The sequence below is a fragment of the Peromyscus leucopus genome, chromosome 18, assembly GCF_004664715.2.
Source record: "Peromyscus leucopus breed LL Stock chromosome 18, UCI_PerLeu_2.1, whole genome shotgun sequence".
NCBI classification, from domain to species: domain Eukaryota; kingdom Metazoa; phylum Chordata; class Mammalia; order Rodentia; family Cricetidae; genus Peromyscus; species Peromyscus leucopus.
In genome coordinates, this window is record NC_051078.1 from 27,149,572 (window position 1) to 27,164,155 (window position 14,584).

A 14,584-nucleotide genomic window follows, 5' to 3' on the forward strand; every position below is an offset into this window, starting at 1 on the left:
TCAAACTATCCATTTTATATTTCTTTCTGTCTCACTGGTTGTTTTCTATTAGCTGTGGGGAAGAGTCAATGTTGAGCTGTTTTGAAATCTACTCTGCCTAAAATATTAGTCCATCACTATTACATGTAGCCACAGGCAAGGTCTTAGGACAAGATCAGAAAGAAGCCACATTCTTTGCTAAAATATCATAAGATATGTCTCTATACCCCAGTAACAATATTAATATTGTTCCCCTCTCAAACCTGTTGCAGTCTCCATAGTTTGCATAGCTTTCAGCACTACTGTCTTCCAAGCTCCTACTAGGATGGCGTATCAAGCTCCTCTTAACTGCATTCAGTCACTCTTCTCATCCAAAGTTCCCAAATCTTCCACATTCCTCTAAAACCAAGGCTGATGTGGTATGTCACAGTCATAAAAGACTTCGGGGGTAACAAATTCTGTCTTAATTACTATTGCTATGGTAAACATCATAACCAAGTCAACTTATAGAAGAGATCTAGGGCTTATAGTTCTAGAGGGAATAGAATCTATCACCAGCATGGTGATGAAGCATGGTAGCAGGGAGATATGGTAACTGGAGAACTGGAGATATGGCAAAAGAAGATATGGCAAATTAAGAACTCTTATCTTGAACCCCAACAGGAAGCAGAAAGTGACTGAATTGGGAATGGAATGTAACTTCTAAACCTCAAAGCTTGGCCCAAGTGACATTCTTCATCTAGCAAAGTCATGCCTATAAAATTGCCCAAACTGTGTCAACAATTGGGGTCCAAATATTAAAATTCCTGAGACCATCAAATCAACAAATGTTGGAGCTCATATTTGATATGATTTTGTATGCCTTCTTGAACAAGATCTGTTTGAATCATTAGGTTAAATATATTGTGTTTAATTTGAGCCAAGAAAAACATCACTTTTGGAAAGGTTAAAGTTTTTAATATGTAACCTCCAATGGCATATTTGATGGAGAATATAAAGTATATAAAATACATGTCCAGCATTTATATGACAACAAAAATTCCTCCAAAGTCTCTTCTCTTCTTTCCACCTCGGACTAAATACTGTTTAAAACGCAGCACTAAACATTTAACCTGTGCCAGTTGCAGTCTCCCGAGGAGACCTACCAAGTATCTGTTTCCAGTTTACCTTTGCTCTGAGGACTTTAGAGACTTATGATTTTCCTAGTTAATGAGTTCCCAGTCACCATGGTAAGGCTAGCTTTCCACATTCTTTCATGGCAGCCTGGTGATGCCATTAGTTACCAGCTCTGCTGAAATACTTTGACTTTGCAATCATTTGGACAGCAATTCAACCTTAAAAAGTTAAAGTTGTAAATCATACCCCCACACTCAGATTCTCCAAGGTGAAATCTAGGAATCTGTGGTTTTAATAGGTACTCTTTGTCAATCTGCTGTGGAAACAGATTTGAGAATTATCTCAGAAAGAATCTTGACTCAGTGTGACCTACAAATTTAACCAAAGGGCATTGTCCTCCAAAGTCTGCCCTATTTTTGAGTTATAAATTACAATTATAATGAATGATAGCTTCATCCAAAGTCACATTGAATCCTCATGAAATTTAGTGTTTATCCATTTTACAGTCTCTTGAAAGATAAATTACTGTGGGTAATTCTAGAGAGGAATTGTAGAATTCTGTTAGTCAACTTTTACTTCTTTGTACTAAAGAAAATTCTAATTTTTTTTTAAAGATCTATACTCATTGTACAGGAAAAATATTCAATTAAAATTAAGGATAATGGCCTTACCTAACTAATTTGGAAATAAATAAGAGGCAGATGTGGAAATATTAGGAAATAAAGACTTTTTAAGTATTAATTCTATGTCTGTCAGAAGTATACTTCATATTCATTTTGTTGGTGCTACAAAAATAAAATGTTAGAACTAGAAATGTTAAAAATATGAAAGTAATTAATATTTCTGTACTAAGTGAACCTCAGAACATACGTAACTGAAATCAGCATTTTGGTGTCTCCTTTCTATTTTTTAAATTATTTTGTGGATCAGAATTTGACTTCTGGAAGTCAAGGTTATTTCAAAAGTATTCAAGCTTCTAATTCCTGGCAGTTGATTTATCATTTTCTATTTACCTCTAGCTGTTTGCTATTTGTGACAGTCTCAACGAATACAGCAAAGAGTCAGAAATATGTCTCACATAGGAAACAATCTTAATTATCTTTATAATGATTCTTGATTTAGAAGTTCATTTATGGAGAAAATAGAAGTGTATTGATTCTCAAGTCATCAGCATAAGGTGAAAATATAAATAGTATTTACTACATTTTTGTTTTCAATAGACTTGCTACTCGGCACACATCATTTAAGTCTCATAACATATTTGGAGTTCACTGAAATTTGCTTATTTCCAGATATATTTTACTCTTGCATGGCCTTTTAACCATCAGTATAACTATTTACAGATTTCACTAAGTACCACAAATAATATCCTAAGATTCCTTTAACACTTCTTTTCCTATTAGACCTTGTAACTTCCAGTAATGCCTCAAGTAAGAAGGACTATTTACGTTTGTTTCAAAAGATTTTGCAATATTTCTTGCTGATTATTGAACTATAAGAACGCTGACTGAAATCACCAAGAAAACTATACAATTCCTCTCTAGAATCTAGGCATAATAATTTATCTTTCAAAAGACTGTAAAATGCATAAATACTAAATTTCATGAGTAATTTCAATGTGACTTCAGATGAAGGTATCATTCATTATAACTGTAATTTATATGGAGGACAGTGCCCTTGGTTAAATTTGTAGATCACACTGAGTCAGGAGTCTTCCTGAATATGCAAGGGTTGTTGATCTACACCACTATTTCCAAATTGCTTTATTTTCACTGTGTTAAAAATTTGCTACAAACAAAACTGAGAATTTATTTATTAGTGAAGGACATAAAATTTACTTTATTCTTCAGTAATATGGATGTAAACTCTAAATGTGAGATGCATGCATCCTGATAATATGGATATAAGGACGGAATGCACAGACATTGTAGACTCTGTAGCTGAAAGAGTTAATTTTCTTAATCATTTGCTCCTTGATATTCTGTTTGACCATTGTCTGAGTTCCTAAGTAGTTGCTTTTCTAAACAGTGTTTGCTTATCTCAGAAAAATAATTAGTGTTGTAATTTATTAGTAATGGTCACTAGAACTAGTAATAGGTCTTATAAGAATTATAAGAACTGGGAAATTTGCATTTTCATACTGTAATAAATTTATATTAGTTTCATTTTAATATAATTGCAGAAGATCTGTACTCAGAGCTTTTACAATAACAAATACTTTATTACATTCAGAAATATCAGTCAATAACTATGGAAGTTTATCAACAAGATTTTATGGTGCTAACATCCATCATGGTATTCTAAGTTATTGGCAAATATATATACATCTCAAAAATAAATAAGTAGATGGATGAATTGTTATAATGTCTTATTAATAAAAACAAACCTGGGAGCCAGATATTGGGGTGAATGCTGAATGATCAGAGAAACAGTACAAGCCACAGCTAACCTCACCTCGCCAGTTCTTCAGCTGATCCTGTTTTCTCAAACTGGAAGCCTCTCTGTCCTCATTCGAATGGATCTCAGCTGAACAGCTGCTAAAAGCCAAAAGCTTAATGAGACTCTAGTTCCTGGTCCTCATGCCTTATATACCTTTCTGCTTCCTGCCATCACTTCCTGGGATTAACGATGTGTGTCACAATACCTGGCTGTTTTCAGTGTGTCTTTGAACTCACAGAGATCCAGGCAGATCTTTGCCTCCTGAATGCTAGGATTAAAGGTGTGTGCTACCACTGCATAAATCTGTTTAATATAGTGTCTGTTCTGTTCTCTGACCCCCAGATAAGTTTATTGGGGTGAACAATATATCAACCACAGATATATTTTATATATTTATTCATATTCACATATATATTATAATGTCATATAGCATATTATAGCACACAATACTTCTGCCTCAGGGTTCTAATTTAACCTTATCCCAGAACCTTATCCCAGAGCCTGAGGCAAAAGGATCATGAGATTTGTCATACAGCATTGGTTACATAGCAAGACTCTGCTTCAAAATTGAAATGAACACCAAAATCTGTTATTTTTATGTCATAACCCCATTAGTTGATATAGAGCTTGGCCTATCATTATTTGACTCACATTAAATGGAATGCCCTACTGCTGTGGGATGGTCTGTATGTCAAATTGCTCTGATTGGTCAATAAATGAAACACTGATTGGCCAGTGGCCAGGCAGGAAGTATAGGCGGGACTAACAGAGAGGAGAACAGAGAAAACAGGAAGGCGGAGAGAGTCACTGCCTGCTGCCGCCATGACAAGCAGCATGTGAAGACGCCAGTAAGCCATGAGCCATGTGGCAAGGTATAGATTTATGGAAATGGATTAATTTAAGCTATAAGAACAGTTAGCAAGAAGCCTGCCACAGCCATACAGTTTGTATGCAATATAAGTCTTTGTGTTTACTTGGTTGGGTCTGAGGGGCTGTGGGACTGGCAGGTGACAGAGATTTGTCCTGACTGTGGGCAAGGCACAAAAACTCTAGCTACACCCTACTCATCCTAATTCAATATTTGATTTGAAAACTTTGTTTTCAAATTTTCTTATACTTTTATTTTCAGAATACAAGTACTAATTTCTTTTAGTAGTAAGCTGCTATATTGTTTTGTTGTTTGAAAGGAGGCAATGTAAGTTTCTAGTGAATGATAATATAAGAGCTAAGAAATGGACTTTGGAGAGAGCATTTTTTTACTTGTCCCAATTTATGGGAACAGGGACACTATCTGTATTAAACACCAGTGGCTCAGGGTTTTAAAATATTCAATAAGTAATGAAAGACTATTATAATAAAAACTTCCCTAAATAAGTGCCAATAGTACTATTTAAAAGAAGTAATGTAGGGCAAACATTGTTGCTAATACAAGCATTCATACTGAAGATTGTTAACGCTACATATTGATCAATTAGGAAATGATAATTGTTAATCATCTTATAACTTATGATGTGAAGAATACATATCTTGATATTCATACTTCATGGACTTTATTCTCCACAAATGAGTACAAATACCAGATTTCTTTGCATTCCTATGTTTTATTTTTTATTTTGTTGGTTTTTTTTTCAGAAATTTCTTTTCAGAGAAGAGTTGAAATTATAAAGCATTTCATATTTTTTATGGATTACTTTTTCTGACATGAAATGGCATCAGAGGGGAAAAAAGAGAGTAGAAGACTAGACAAGTTTATGATGAGCTCAATGGATGAAATATAGTTGAGTGTAAACTTAACACACGACATCAGTAAAGAATTGCTACACAAAGTGCACAAGGACAACTTCTAGCTAAATAATCTAATGGGAAGAGACTAATTTGTAACAGGGAAGGGGAAGTATTCAGTAATAAGTTTAATACTTGTGTGGTGGAACAGATTAAAACTTTTAAATACTAAAGAACACAGAGTTCTCATTTAATAAATCAAAGAATTCAACATCCCTCATGTTTAGTTATAAATTTGGCATGATTCAAATTTAAAACATGAATACCATACTCCTACAGCTTGAAACATAGTGAAAACATTGCAAAAATAAAAAAGATCAACAGAAATGTCTTGTAAAACATAATAGGCATATATAAATCATATTAATACACAAAATATTAAAAGCATCCTAAAGGTATGAACAAGATAATGTAGTACAATAATATGAACACACAGTTCAGCCAAAGCAAGAAAATGATATAGAAAAGTCAGCAGTAGATCTACCATATAGATCATACTCTGGTTCACACACAACCAATAATAGATGTCACTCTATAACAGTGGGACAAAAATCTGTGCCATATGTTATGAAATAATTTCCAGACATCTAAACAAAATCAGTTGTTTCAGTATTTTCAACAACTCAAAAACCTTCAATGCTAGATTGCTCCAAGGTTTAAAACTAAAACATGAATGTGTATGTAAAATAGATAGAAGCTATTTTTTAAAGTTATTAATCATACAACATGGCATGATAGTTTGTAGAGGTTTGAACGAGACCTTCCCCCCATTAGGCTAGATGTTGCTGGGGCCAGTAGAGTAGGTTTAAGAGATATAGCTAGAGGAAGAACATCACGGTGTGGGGCGGGGCGGGGCGGTGAACTTTGGAGTTTAAAAGCCCAGTGCTGATGACGGTTAGGATATTCACTAGACTGGTCACGAGAATAGACCAGTCCAGGCACCCTCTAGACCGCTGCCAGCACTCCAAGGTGTGGTCAGGCTGAGCTCCTGGAATACAATCAATGAGAGAGAGGAGGGAGTCTGCAGGAGAGGGACATCGAGATCATGATGGGAAGATGGGAAAACATGCAGAGCTGACCGGCCACACTAGTGGAAGCCCATGAACTGTAGACTAGTGGCTGTGGAGCCCCCATGGGACTGGACTAGGTCCTCTGGATATGGAAGACTATTGTTTGGCTGGAACTGTTTGGGGATCACCAGGGGATCGGGATCCCTCCCTGGTGCATGGACAGGCTTTTGGGAGCCTGGTGCCTGTGGTGTGACACCTTGAGCAGCCTTGGTGCAGTGGGGAGGGGCTTGGACCTGCCTAGGCTCAGTGTGCCTGGCTCTGCTGACTCCCCATGGGAGTCCTTGATTTGGGAGACTTGGGGATGTGGGGTGGCTTGGGAGGGAGCGCTGGGGGGTGGGAAGAGGGTGGAGGCTGGATCTGTGGGTGGTATGTAGAGTGAGTAGAAAATTTCTTAATAAAGAAAACTGAAAAAAAAAATGTTAATAAAAAAAGAACCCTTGGGACTGGAGAAGTGAAAAAAAAAAAAAAAAAAGCCCCGTGCCATTTCTCTGCTTCCTGTTTGTGGTTTGCAAATGGAGCTCTCAGGTGTTTCTGTTGCCATGACTCCTGCACACTGCCACCATTCCCTGCCATAGTTAATTCTTATCACTCTGGAACCATAAGCTCAAATAAACCCTCCTTTCTGTAAGGAATTTGATCATATCAACTGAAAAGTATTTTACTTGCAGCCCTTTAAAGAATGGCCAGAAAGCACATCATTAAATAGTAACCAGGAAGATCAACTCCACTACCATAATTTGTTTATTTGCTTTGCAGTTTAAGTGTACAAATAGAAAATAACATTGTCTATCATTAGCAAATTTCCAACTCAGACCATAAAGATTAATTTCTGCATATGTGAATTATAGACGTTCTTAAAATTGAAAACATAACTGGCACCATTTGAGCCAATGTTTCTACGTCTTGCCTCATAGGAATTTTTGGAAGGATATTATAATAACATAGTAAATAATTGGAAACATAGTAAATAATCATCCAAATGCTCATCAGAAGTGGACCAATGTGATTGATTGTGGAATTGTTGTGTTGTTAGAATATTGTAGTATAGTGAGATCAGAGGAAAGACCACCATATGAACAATGCAGGACATTTCCAGAGTAGCCACATCTCTAAATGAGGAGAATGTATGTATGATGGTGAATTAAGAGATCATCTAACTCTTCTGCGTATGTTAGGTTACCTATGCCTGACTATGTAACTAAATTTACACTTATTTATTTATATGTTGTTTCTAGAACAATTCATAAATCACAGATGACGTCTTTAATGTCAGAATGAACTCATGTGTGCAGTGGGCCCACAGCAATAGAAATGAGATATCATAGTGAGCTTTATACAATGTATCTACCTTACCAAATGGTAAATATCCAATTACATTATACATGTGTATGAAGTGTAGTATCTAAATAGTCCTCTATAAAAGCATCTTCCATGTCTGCTTCAGAAAAACATGTAAATTGCTACCTTGAATTACAAAGATAATCAGAGATTTTCAGATATAAATCTATTCATAATAATAGCATTAAAATTTTCAGTTCTCAATTTCAACAGTTATTAAAAGCACAAATTCTGCTTAAAAAATACTGTCCCTCTTCTCTAACCATGGTGACAAATAGGAGAAGAAAGTAGTGTAAACTTATTCCTAAATGCTGTGCTGGATGTTGTATACAATCTTTTAATAAAGATGTTGGTGGTGATTATAGAATGAATTAGTGGTTCTTATGACTTCAGTGATGAGTTATTTAAAAGTTAATACTAAATGCTTACTTTGAGGAAGGCAGTGACAAAATAAATTCTAGTAGAAAGAACCAACAAAGTCGTGAACATTCTTCTGTGAAATAACTTCACTTTAAAAAGAAAGAAGCCATGCATAAAATCAGCATACAAGTTGGAGCATACTTCCATAAGAAATTGGAACAAGTACATATGAAACCTATTAAATAGTTTTCTTAGATATTATTTACTATGCATTTGTTTTGTCAAGAAATACCAACCAATTTGAAAATAAAATGTATTAGCTAGTTTATTTCAGCAATTATGCAATTACAAATGATTGCAATTTGTTTGAAATATAACCATTTAAATAAAGAAAATACTTCAGACAGGATACAATAATCTTTTATTTTTCTGGATCAGTTATAACTCAAAGAAATGAAACTTTATATTCATCACATGAAGTTTATCAAACCAATAAGGAAGTATGAAAAGAAGCAGTCTAATGTTACTTTTAAAGCTATCTCGGGATTAAGCTGCATTCCATTGTCACTAGAAAAATATGTTTTAAATATAACAATAACTCTACTCTGAAAATTTATAAAATGTAGCCACAGAAATATATTTTGTCATATACAGTAGAAGTTTAAATAAATACAAAAATAAAATTTAATGGGTTAGAAAAGCCTTTATATAATAATACAGCATTATAACTTTGCAATTAAGAAGAAAAATGATGCAGAGATTTAATTAGGCATTTAAAAGATCTTGAGTGTCTACTACTTCAAACCCAACACTATGCAATTTTTTCTTTTATATGCACATGCTTAGATGTTATAACATTGCCATTAAGTTAAAAGGCATATGAGTTATTTTAAGTTAGAAACTCTGTTAATAAAAAAAAATTGAATGCTTTTCCTGACTTAAACTTTATGCAAATGTATACATGTACTGAAATATCACATAGTGCCCCCTAATAATGTATTTTTATGTTAATTAAAAATGATGTCACATAGATAAAATTCATAGCAATGTAAAGATTTAGTATTAACTCCCTAAATTTATAGGGTGTATGCATGCTAATATTTTTAAGCCTGCTTACATGCATGCTTATATACAAATTGCACAAGTAAGTAGATGTAAAATATTCATAAAACATGTTAAAGCCCTTTACAATTCAGCAACTGACTTCACAAATGGAACAAGAGGCTAAGAAGTTGGTGATAACCAATCAAGTTGGAATGGGCAGATAATAAAATAGTAAGATAAAAACTCTACTGGGTGAGTAGAGTGAGATGGTTACATAAATATATACAGCCCAATATAGAAGAGAAGCCCAAAAGAAGTGCATCCAAAATATTTGTAAGTTCAAAGATAATAAATTAGGACTGCCAAGATGGGGCACAATTATTTGAAAGAAGAGAACACTTTTCTAAGCACGCTGAATGTAGGTAGTTGCTGGGTGTGGTGGCGCATGTCTTTAATCCCAGCACTTGGGAGGCTGAAGTCTACACTGGGAGTTCCAGGACACCCAAGGCAACACAGAGAAACCCTGTCTTGAAAAACAAAACAAACAAAAAGAAAAAAGAGGAGAAAATGAAAGAAAAGAAAGTCAGTAGCAGTCCGGATTATAGGAAGAGGAGAATGAAAGAGGCCACCAGATGTGGGGGCGGGAAATGCACAAGGCATGCTCTGAGAACCTAGTCCTGGGAAAAACAAGCATCGTCAACTGTGGCTTGCCTCTTCTAGCTGCATATGGCCATTTCATGGTTAATCTGCCAGGCTACTTAAGGGTTTGTAATTCACTAAGTTTCTCAAGATAATTAAAGCATTAAACTTTCAAGTCCTGTATTTATAAGCTTAACCATCAATTAAACAATAAATAGCACAGTATCATGAGATCATTATTTCTATCTGTATAAATATGTTCATATTTAACTCTATTAGAATTTCACCATGGAAAATAATTGCTATGTGACTTAATATAATGACCAAGGAAACAAATATATTTTAAATATTAAGGAAAATGCAAATTCTACAATGAGTTTGAAAAGTCGGGATTCTAACAGAAGTTTTAAACATTCTTAAGAGTAAAATGCAGAATTGCACCTTATACACCATCATTGTAAGTAACTGTGAAACCAGTAGTTATTTCAAAGTTCCTATAGTGAAACTGTGATTATTATCATACCTGTATTTGATTTTAGATAATGCTATCAAATTGCATACAGAGATGTGCAACACGTATTTTCTTTCTAAACACATAACCCAAAGAGATAACTTTCATTTTAGGAAAACAAAGTACCAAATGGCTTATCATTTGTGATAATCTTCTGAATTCAATCTTTATTAGTAACAATCAATACGTCAACAATTTAGCATGTGCTTTAGTGATCTGATGGCCTGTTAGCCACATGAACTTCGAACTTCCCTTTTACAAATGACTATTCTAATCTTCCTTTGGAAATATAATTTATGTGAACATGATGACTTACTATTTATCCCAGTATTTTCATGGAATAGAAATTCCTATTGTATGGCCTGAAAATATCTTTTTTTTTAATGGTAACATAGGTGCTTCCCAGATGTGAGACACTATTGAAATGCAAGTATCTTCCAAAAGATACATGAAGCAAGTAAAGGACAAGGAATGGGATATTTTAGGAGCAAATTAAAGACATTGAATCTGCAACAAAGCTGAAAAAAATCTATAAAACTTTCAAACTTAAAAAGAGAGAACGGTTAAAATTTGCATCATTTGTATAAAAGGCAAACATTCCAGGAATAATAGCTAATGTCTACATACTATAAATAGAGCAAACATTTCTGCTTTATGTATCCTGACATGAGTGAAATGTGCTAACGAAAGAAAATTAAGGAACACCAACATTCCGTTCACAACAAAGCAATAAAATTATTTACTTTGACTCTGATGGCTTCCTGCCTTTACTGCAAAAAAGGAGAAAGAGAAGAGAGATGCGAAGAGAAAATAAGCTAGCAGATGGGCAGGAGAGAGAGGAAAAGTCTATTTTAAAATCAAGGAAAACACTATTTTTCATGTGAGTGAAGACAGAATCCAGATGATCCATTCTTTTCTTGAATTTCCGTTAGTGTGCTTGGGACATCTTAAAAGTACTGAGCTGCTTTAAGCACTCGGGAAGTCCCCTGATGGCTGGATTGTAGTATACGAGAATAAACATTCAGTTCTACTCTGTATGTTCCCAGAAAACAAAACACTGCTGTATCCACACAAACAACAGTAAATTCCACTTCAACGTACACAGTTAAGAGGGCATAAATAAAATTATGGCTGGGATCTTCTGTAGCCTACCCTATTCATCCCCAAATAATGAACCTGCACACAGCACTGGTGGATAGAAAATCTAATGAACAGATAGTAAAAGCTTATGTGTAGCTGGTGATCATCATAGACCTGCTTGGGGAAGAAGGAAAAAAAAAAGCTGATTGTAGCAATTGACTTTGTCTCATCTGTGCCCAAACCGATTGACTGTCAGGAATTATACATGTCCCAACAGCTTCCTGTCCCTTGGACTTAAGCAGACAGCAGCGAAGAAGACACACACACACACACACACACACACACACACACACACACAGTGCATTTTACAGTCTGACTACTGAAAACACAAGATTTGAACTGATCCATATTGGACACATAACATGTAGGGATGGATCTGTACTATCAGATTTAAACATTCTCATGATACAATGTTGTCAAAAATGACAAACATGTTCATGCTACTTCTTGATGCTTGCAGTATGGATTGTTTGATGAACAAAGTTGGGAACTGTTTTTAAGTTCGTGTCACTCAGGCAGGTCTCACGTGGGGGAATCATTAATCAATCCCCATTACATTGTTTCTGCATTATGTAACCACCAGCTAGATCTGCTGCATTCCTGATACACAGTTCATTGCTTGAACCTGTAAGAAAGTCAAATTGGAAACGCTCTATGAAAACAAACAATGATGTTCACTAGTTTTTTATTATTATTATTATTAACTACTGAATATTTTAGCACAGTTTATGTTTTCACAGAGTTATACATGGAACAGAGTTACTTGTTACATCACACGAAACGTCACTAATGGTCAGAAAGAAGGCCTCTGCGTTAAGTTGACAATAGGAGCACATCGCCCAACGTTGTTTCAGAGTCCTGGCTGTGGTTGGAGCTGATGCCAGTGTCTGAATCTGTGTCATTTGTGTATGTGTTGAACACCCTTTGAGTTAATGGAGGGATCTCCGCGCAGCTGCCGGGAGCCTCGGATTCCTTCCCTCTGGTTTCTTTTAACTGGCATCCATCTTTGTTGCCAATGTGCAGCGAACTGAACTCCTTGGCCAGGAGTTCGTACTCTCTCGCTTTCATCTGAAGCAATGAGTCACTGTGTTTAATCTCTTTCTGGATGCCACTCAAGTGAGAGTGGATTTTCAAACCGGCTTTCATACTTTTCTCCAGATCGCACTTCACGTTTTCTAAATCCGGGCTTTCTACTTCACCTGCAGCTGCTCCCTCTGGATCCTCACCTCCGTCGATGCCCGAGCTCGTCACCTCTCTCTCAATTTCAGCCGAGAGCTTTTCGATGAGCACTCTATAGTATTGCAACCGTTCTTCCAACTGTGCCATTCCCTCACTCTCATTCAGGTCCACCAGAGCCTGACTGTCCTCGGGTTGGAAGTCGAGCTTTTGCTCATTTTCATTGAGCCTGGGCATTGAATACGCCGCGTGAACATAATTGTCCCCATCGTTCCCTACCCGGTCCAAGTGGATCTTAGCTTCACATTTTTCAATTTCCATATCTAACTCTTTCATTCTTTGGACTTGCTGGTGAATAGTGTGGTCCTGAGAAATAATTAGATGAACCAAAGTCTCCATATTGTCCCGATCATGAGAAACCGTGTCCTGCTTAATTTTAGCCAGTTTCCGGAAGGTTTTCCGGACGATTCGTTTTTGTTTATCCGGTGGCAAAGTTTTCATGTAATTCGCAGGACTGAGCTCCCAGGGTTTTTCACTATTCTGCACTAGTTTGGTTTCGGCCGTTCTCCACAGTGGAACTGGCAGAAAGGCGTCTGTTTTAACCAAAACAAACTGCATATTGGCCTGCTCATCTCCCCACGCCTTCCACAGCTTCAGGATCCTCGTCAGCGGAGGAAGGGCCCGCTCCGAGCCCCTCCACTTCTCCACGATGCAGTAGTCGCTGGCCTTGCCCAGCAGAAATCGCTTCTCTCCAAACGTAGCCTCATGTTCCTCCAGCAAAGCCTGGATGACGTCGGTGGAGGTGGTGCGTTTGGTTAATCCACAGACAATCTTTTCCTCCTGGCAAACCCAAACCACGATTTCCTTCTCTTCGGGATCCATGTCTTTAGTTGGAGATCTAAAAGGAAAACAAAGAGTATTATATTTCTGTCACCACCTGTGTAAACGCAGAATGGTGGTTTGGCATTAAAGCCTTTTCTTGCCTCTGCCTTTAATGAGGGACATACTTTGAGGTTGTGACTACAGAATAGGAAGGTGTTCTCTAAGGCATGAACGCAAAACTATCAGATTTTTGTATTCAACTGTCCCTTTTAGCTGTTTATGGAAAGGGCAACCTGTCACTGAAAAACAATTGAAGTGATTTTTTTTTTTTATTTAATCTTTTAAAATTAGTCTTGCCATGCTGGCAGAACTGATACTGTGACAATGATGACAGACAGACAAAAGAAGACATGGGATGAGACATTTCCCTTTATGCTGGAGTCTTAAGATTAAAGTAAAAACAGGTAAATAAAGGTAGAAAGGGTCAGATTAGGTATTACATAGAGTCAAAAATAGTTGACTCTGTGGTTCTATATTCAATGCAGTCATTTTTTTCCTTGAGCAAATTCTTATGCCAACTCTGCACAAGCATGGCTGATATTACAGCACAAACAGGAACAGCAATGAACAAATAAGATGGTTATACAGGAATCTGTTACAAAAGTAGTATCATGTGTCAATTTTTTTTTTGCATTTGCATAGACCACTCAAGGGAGGAAGGCTTCATTCACAGTTTCAGAGGCTTCTTTCTGGTACTTGGTTCCAAACACTTGGGAAGAACATCAGGGTAGGGTAAGAGGCATGTGGAGCAGGGAATATAGTAGACAGGAAACAGACAGAAGAGACAGCTTGTAATGTGATAAATAAGAAACAAAACAGAGTCCCGACAGGAAAGAATCATGGTCCCAAAGACATGCCTTAAATGACCAGCTTCCTTCACCTGCCTGTCCTATACAACAGTGTTGGGTAAACGATGAAAAGATGATGGTCTACAGGATTATTGCTTTAGACACAGAAACATTAGAAAGAGATTTGAGGTAGAGTATGCATGCCCATAGATTTGATAGCATTTCCTCTTTTTGCTATTAATGGCATATATATATATATAACCTAACAAATTACTTGAAACAGACTACTTTCTAAAGGTGAACAAATGTTTTATTATGGC

The 14,584-nt window shown here is 36.2% G+C and overlaps 1 protein-coding gene across 1 annotated transcript in view; it reads right to left on the bottom strand.

The window, feature by feature from the left end:
* Positions 1-9,655: 9,655 nt before the first annotated feature.
* Rassf9 (Ras association domain family member 9) overlaps positions 9,656-14,584 on the bottom strand; it is a 32,530-nt gene continuing 27,601 nt past the window's right edge. The window contains exon 2 of the mRNA XM_028883520.2: positions 9,656-13,492. Coding sequence (XP_028739353.1) covers positions 12,232-13,492 — 1,261 coding nt within the window. The 3' untranslated portion in view covers positions 9,656-12,231. The remainder of the gene's footprint in view (positions 13,493-14,584) is intronic.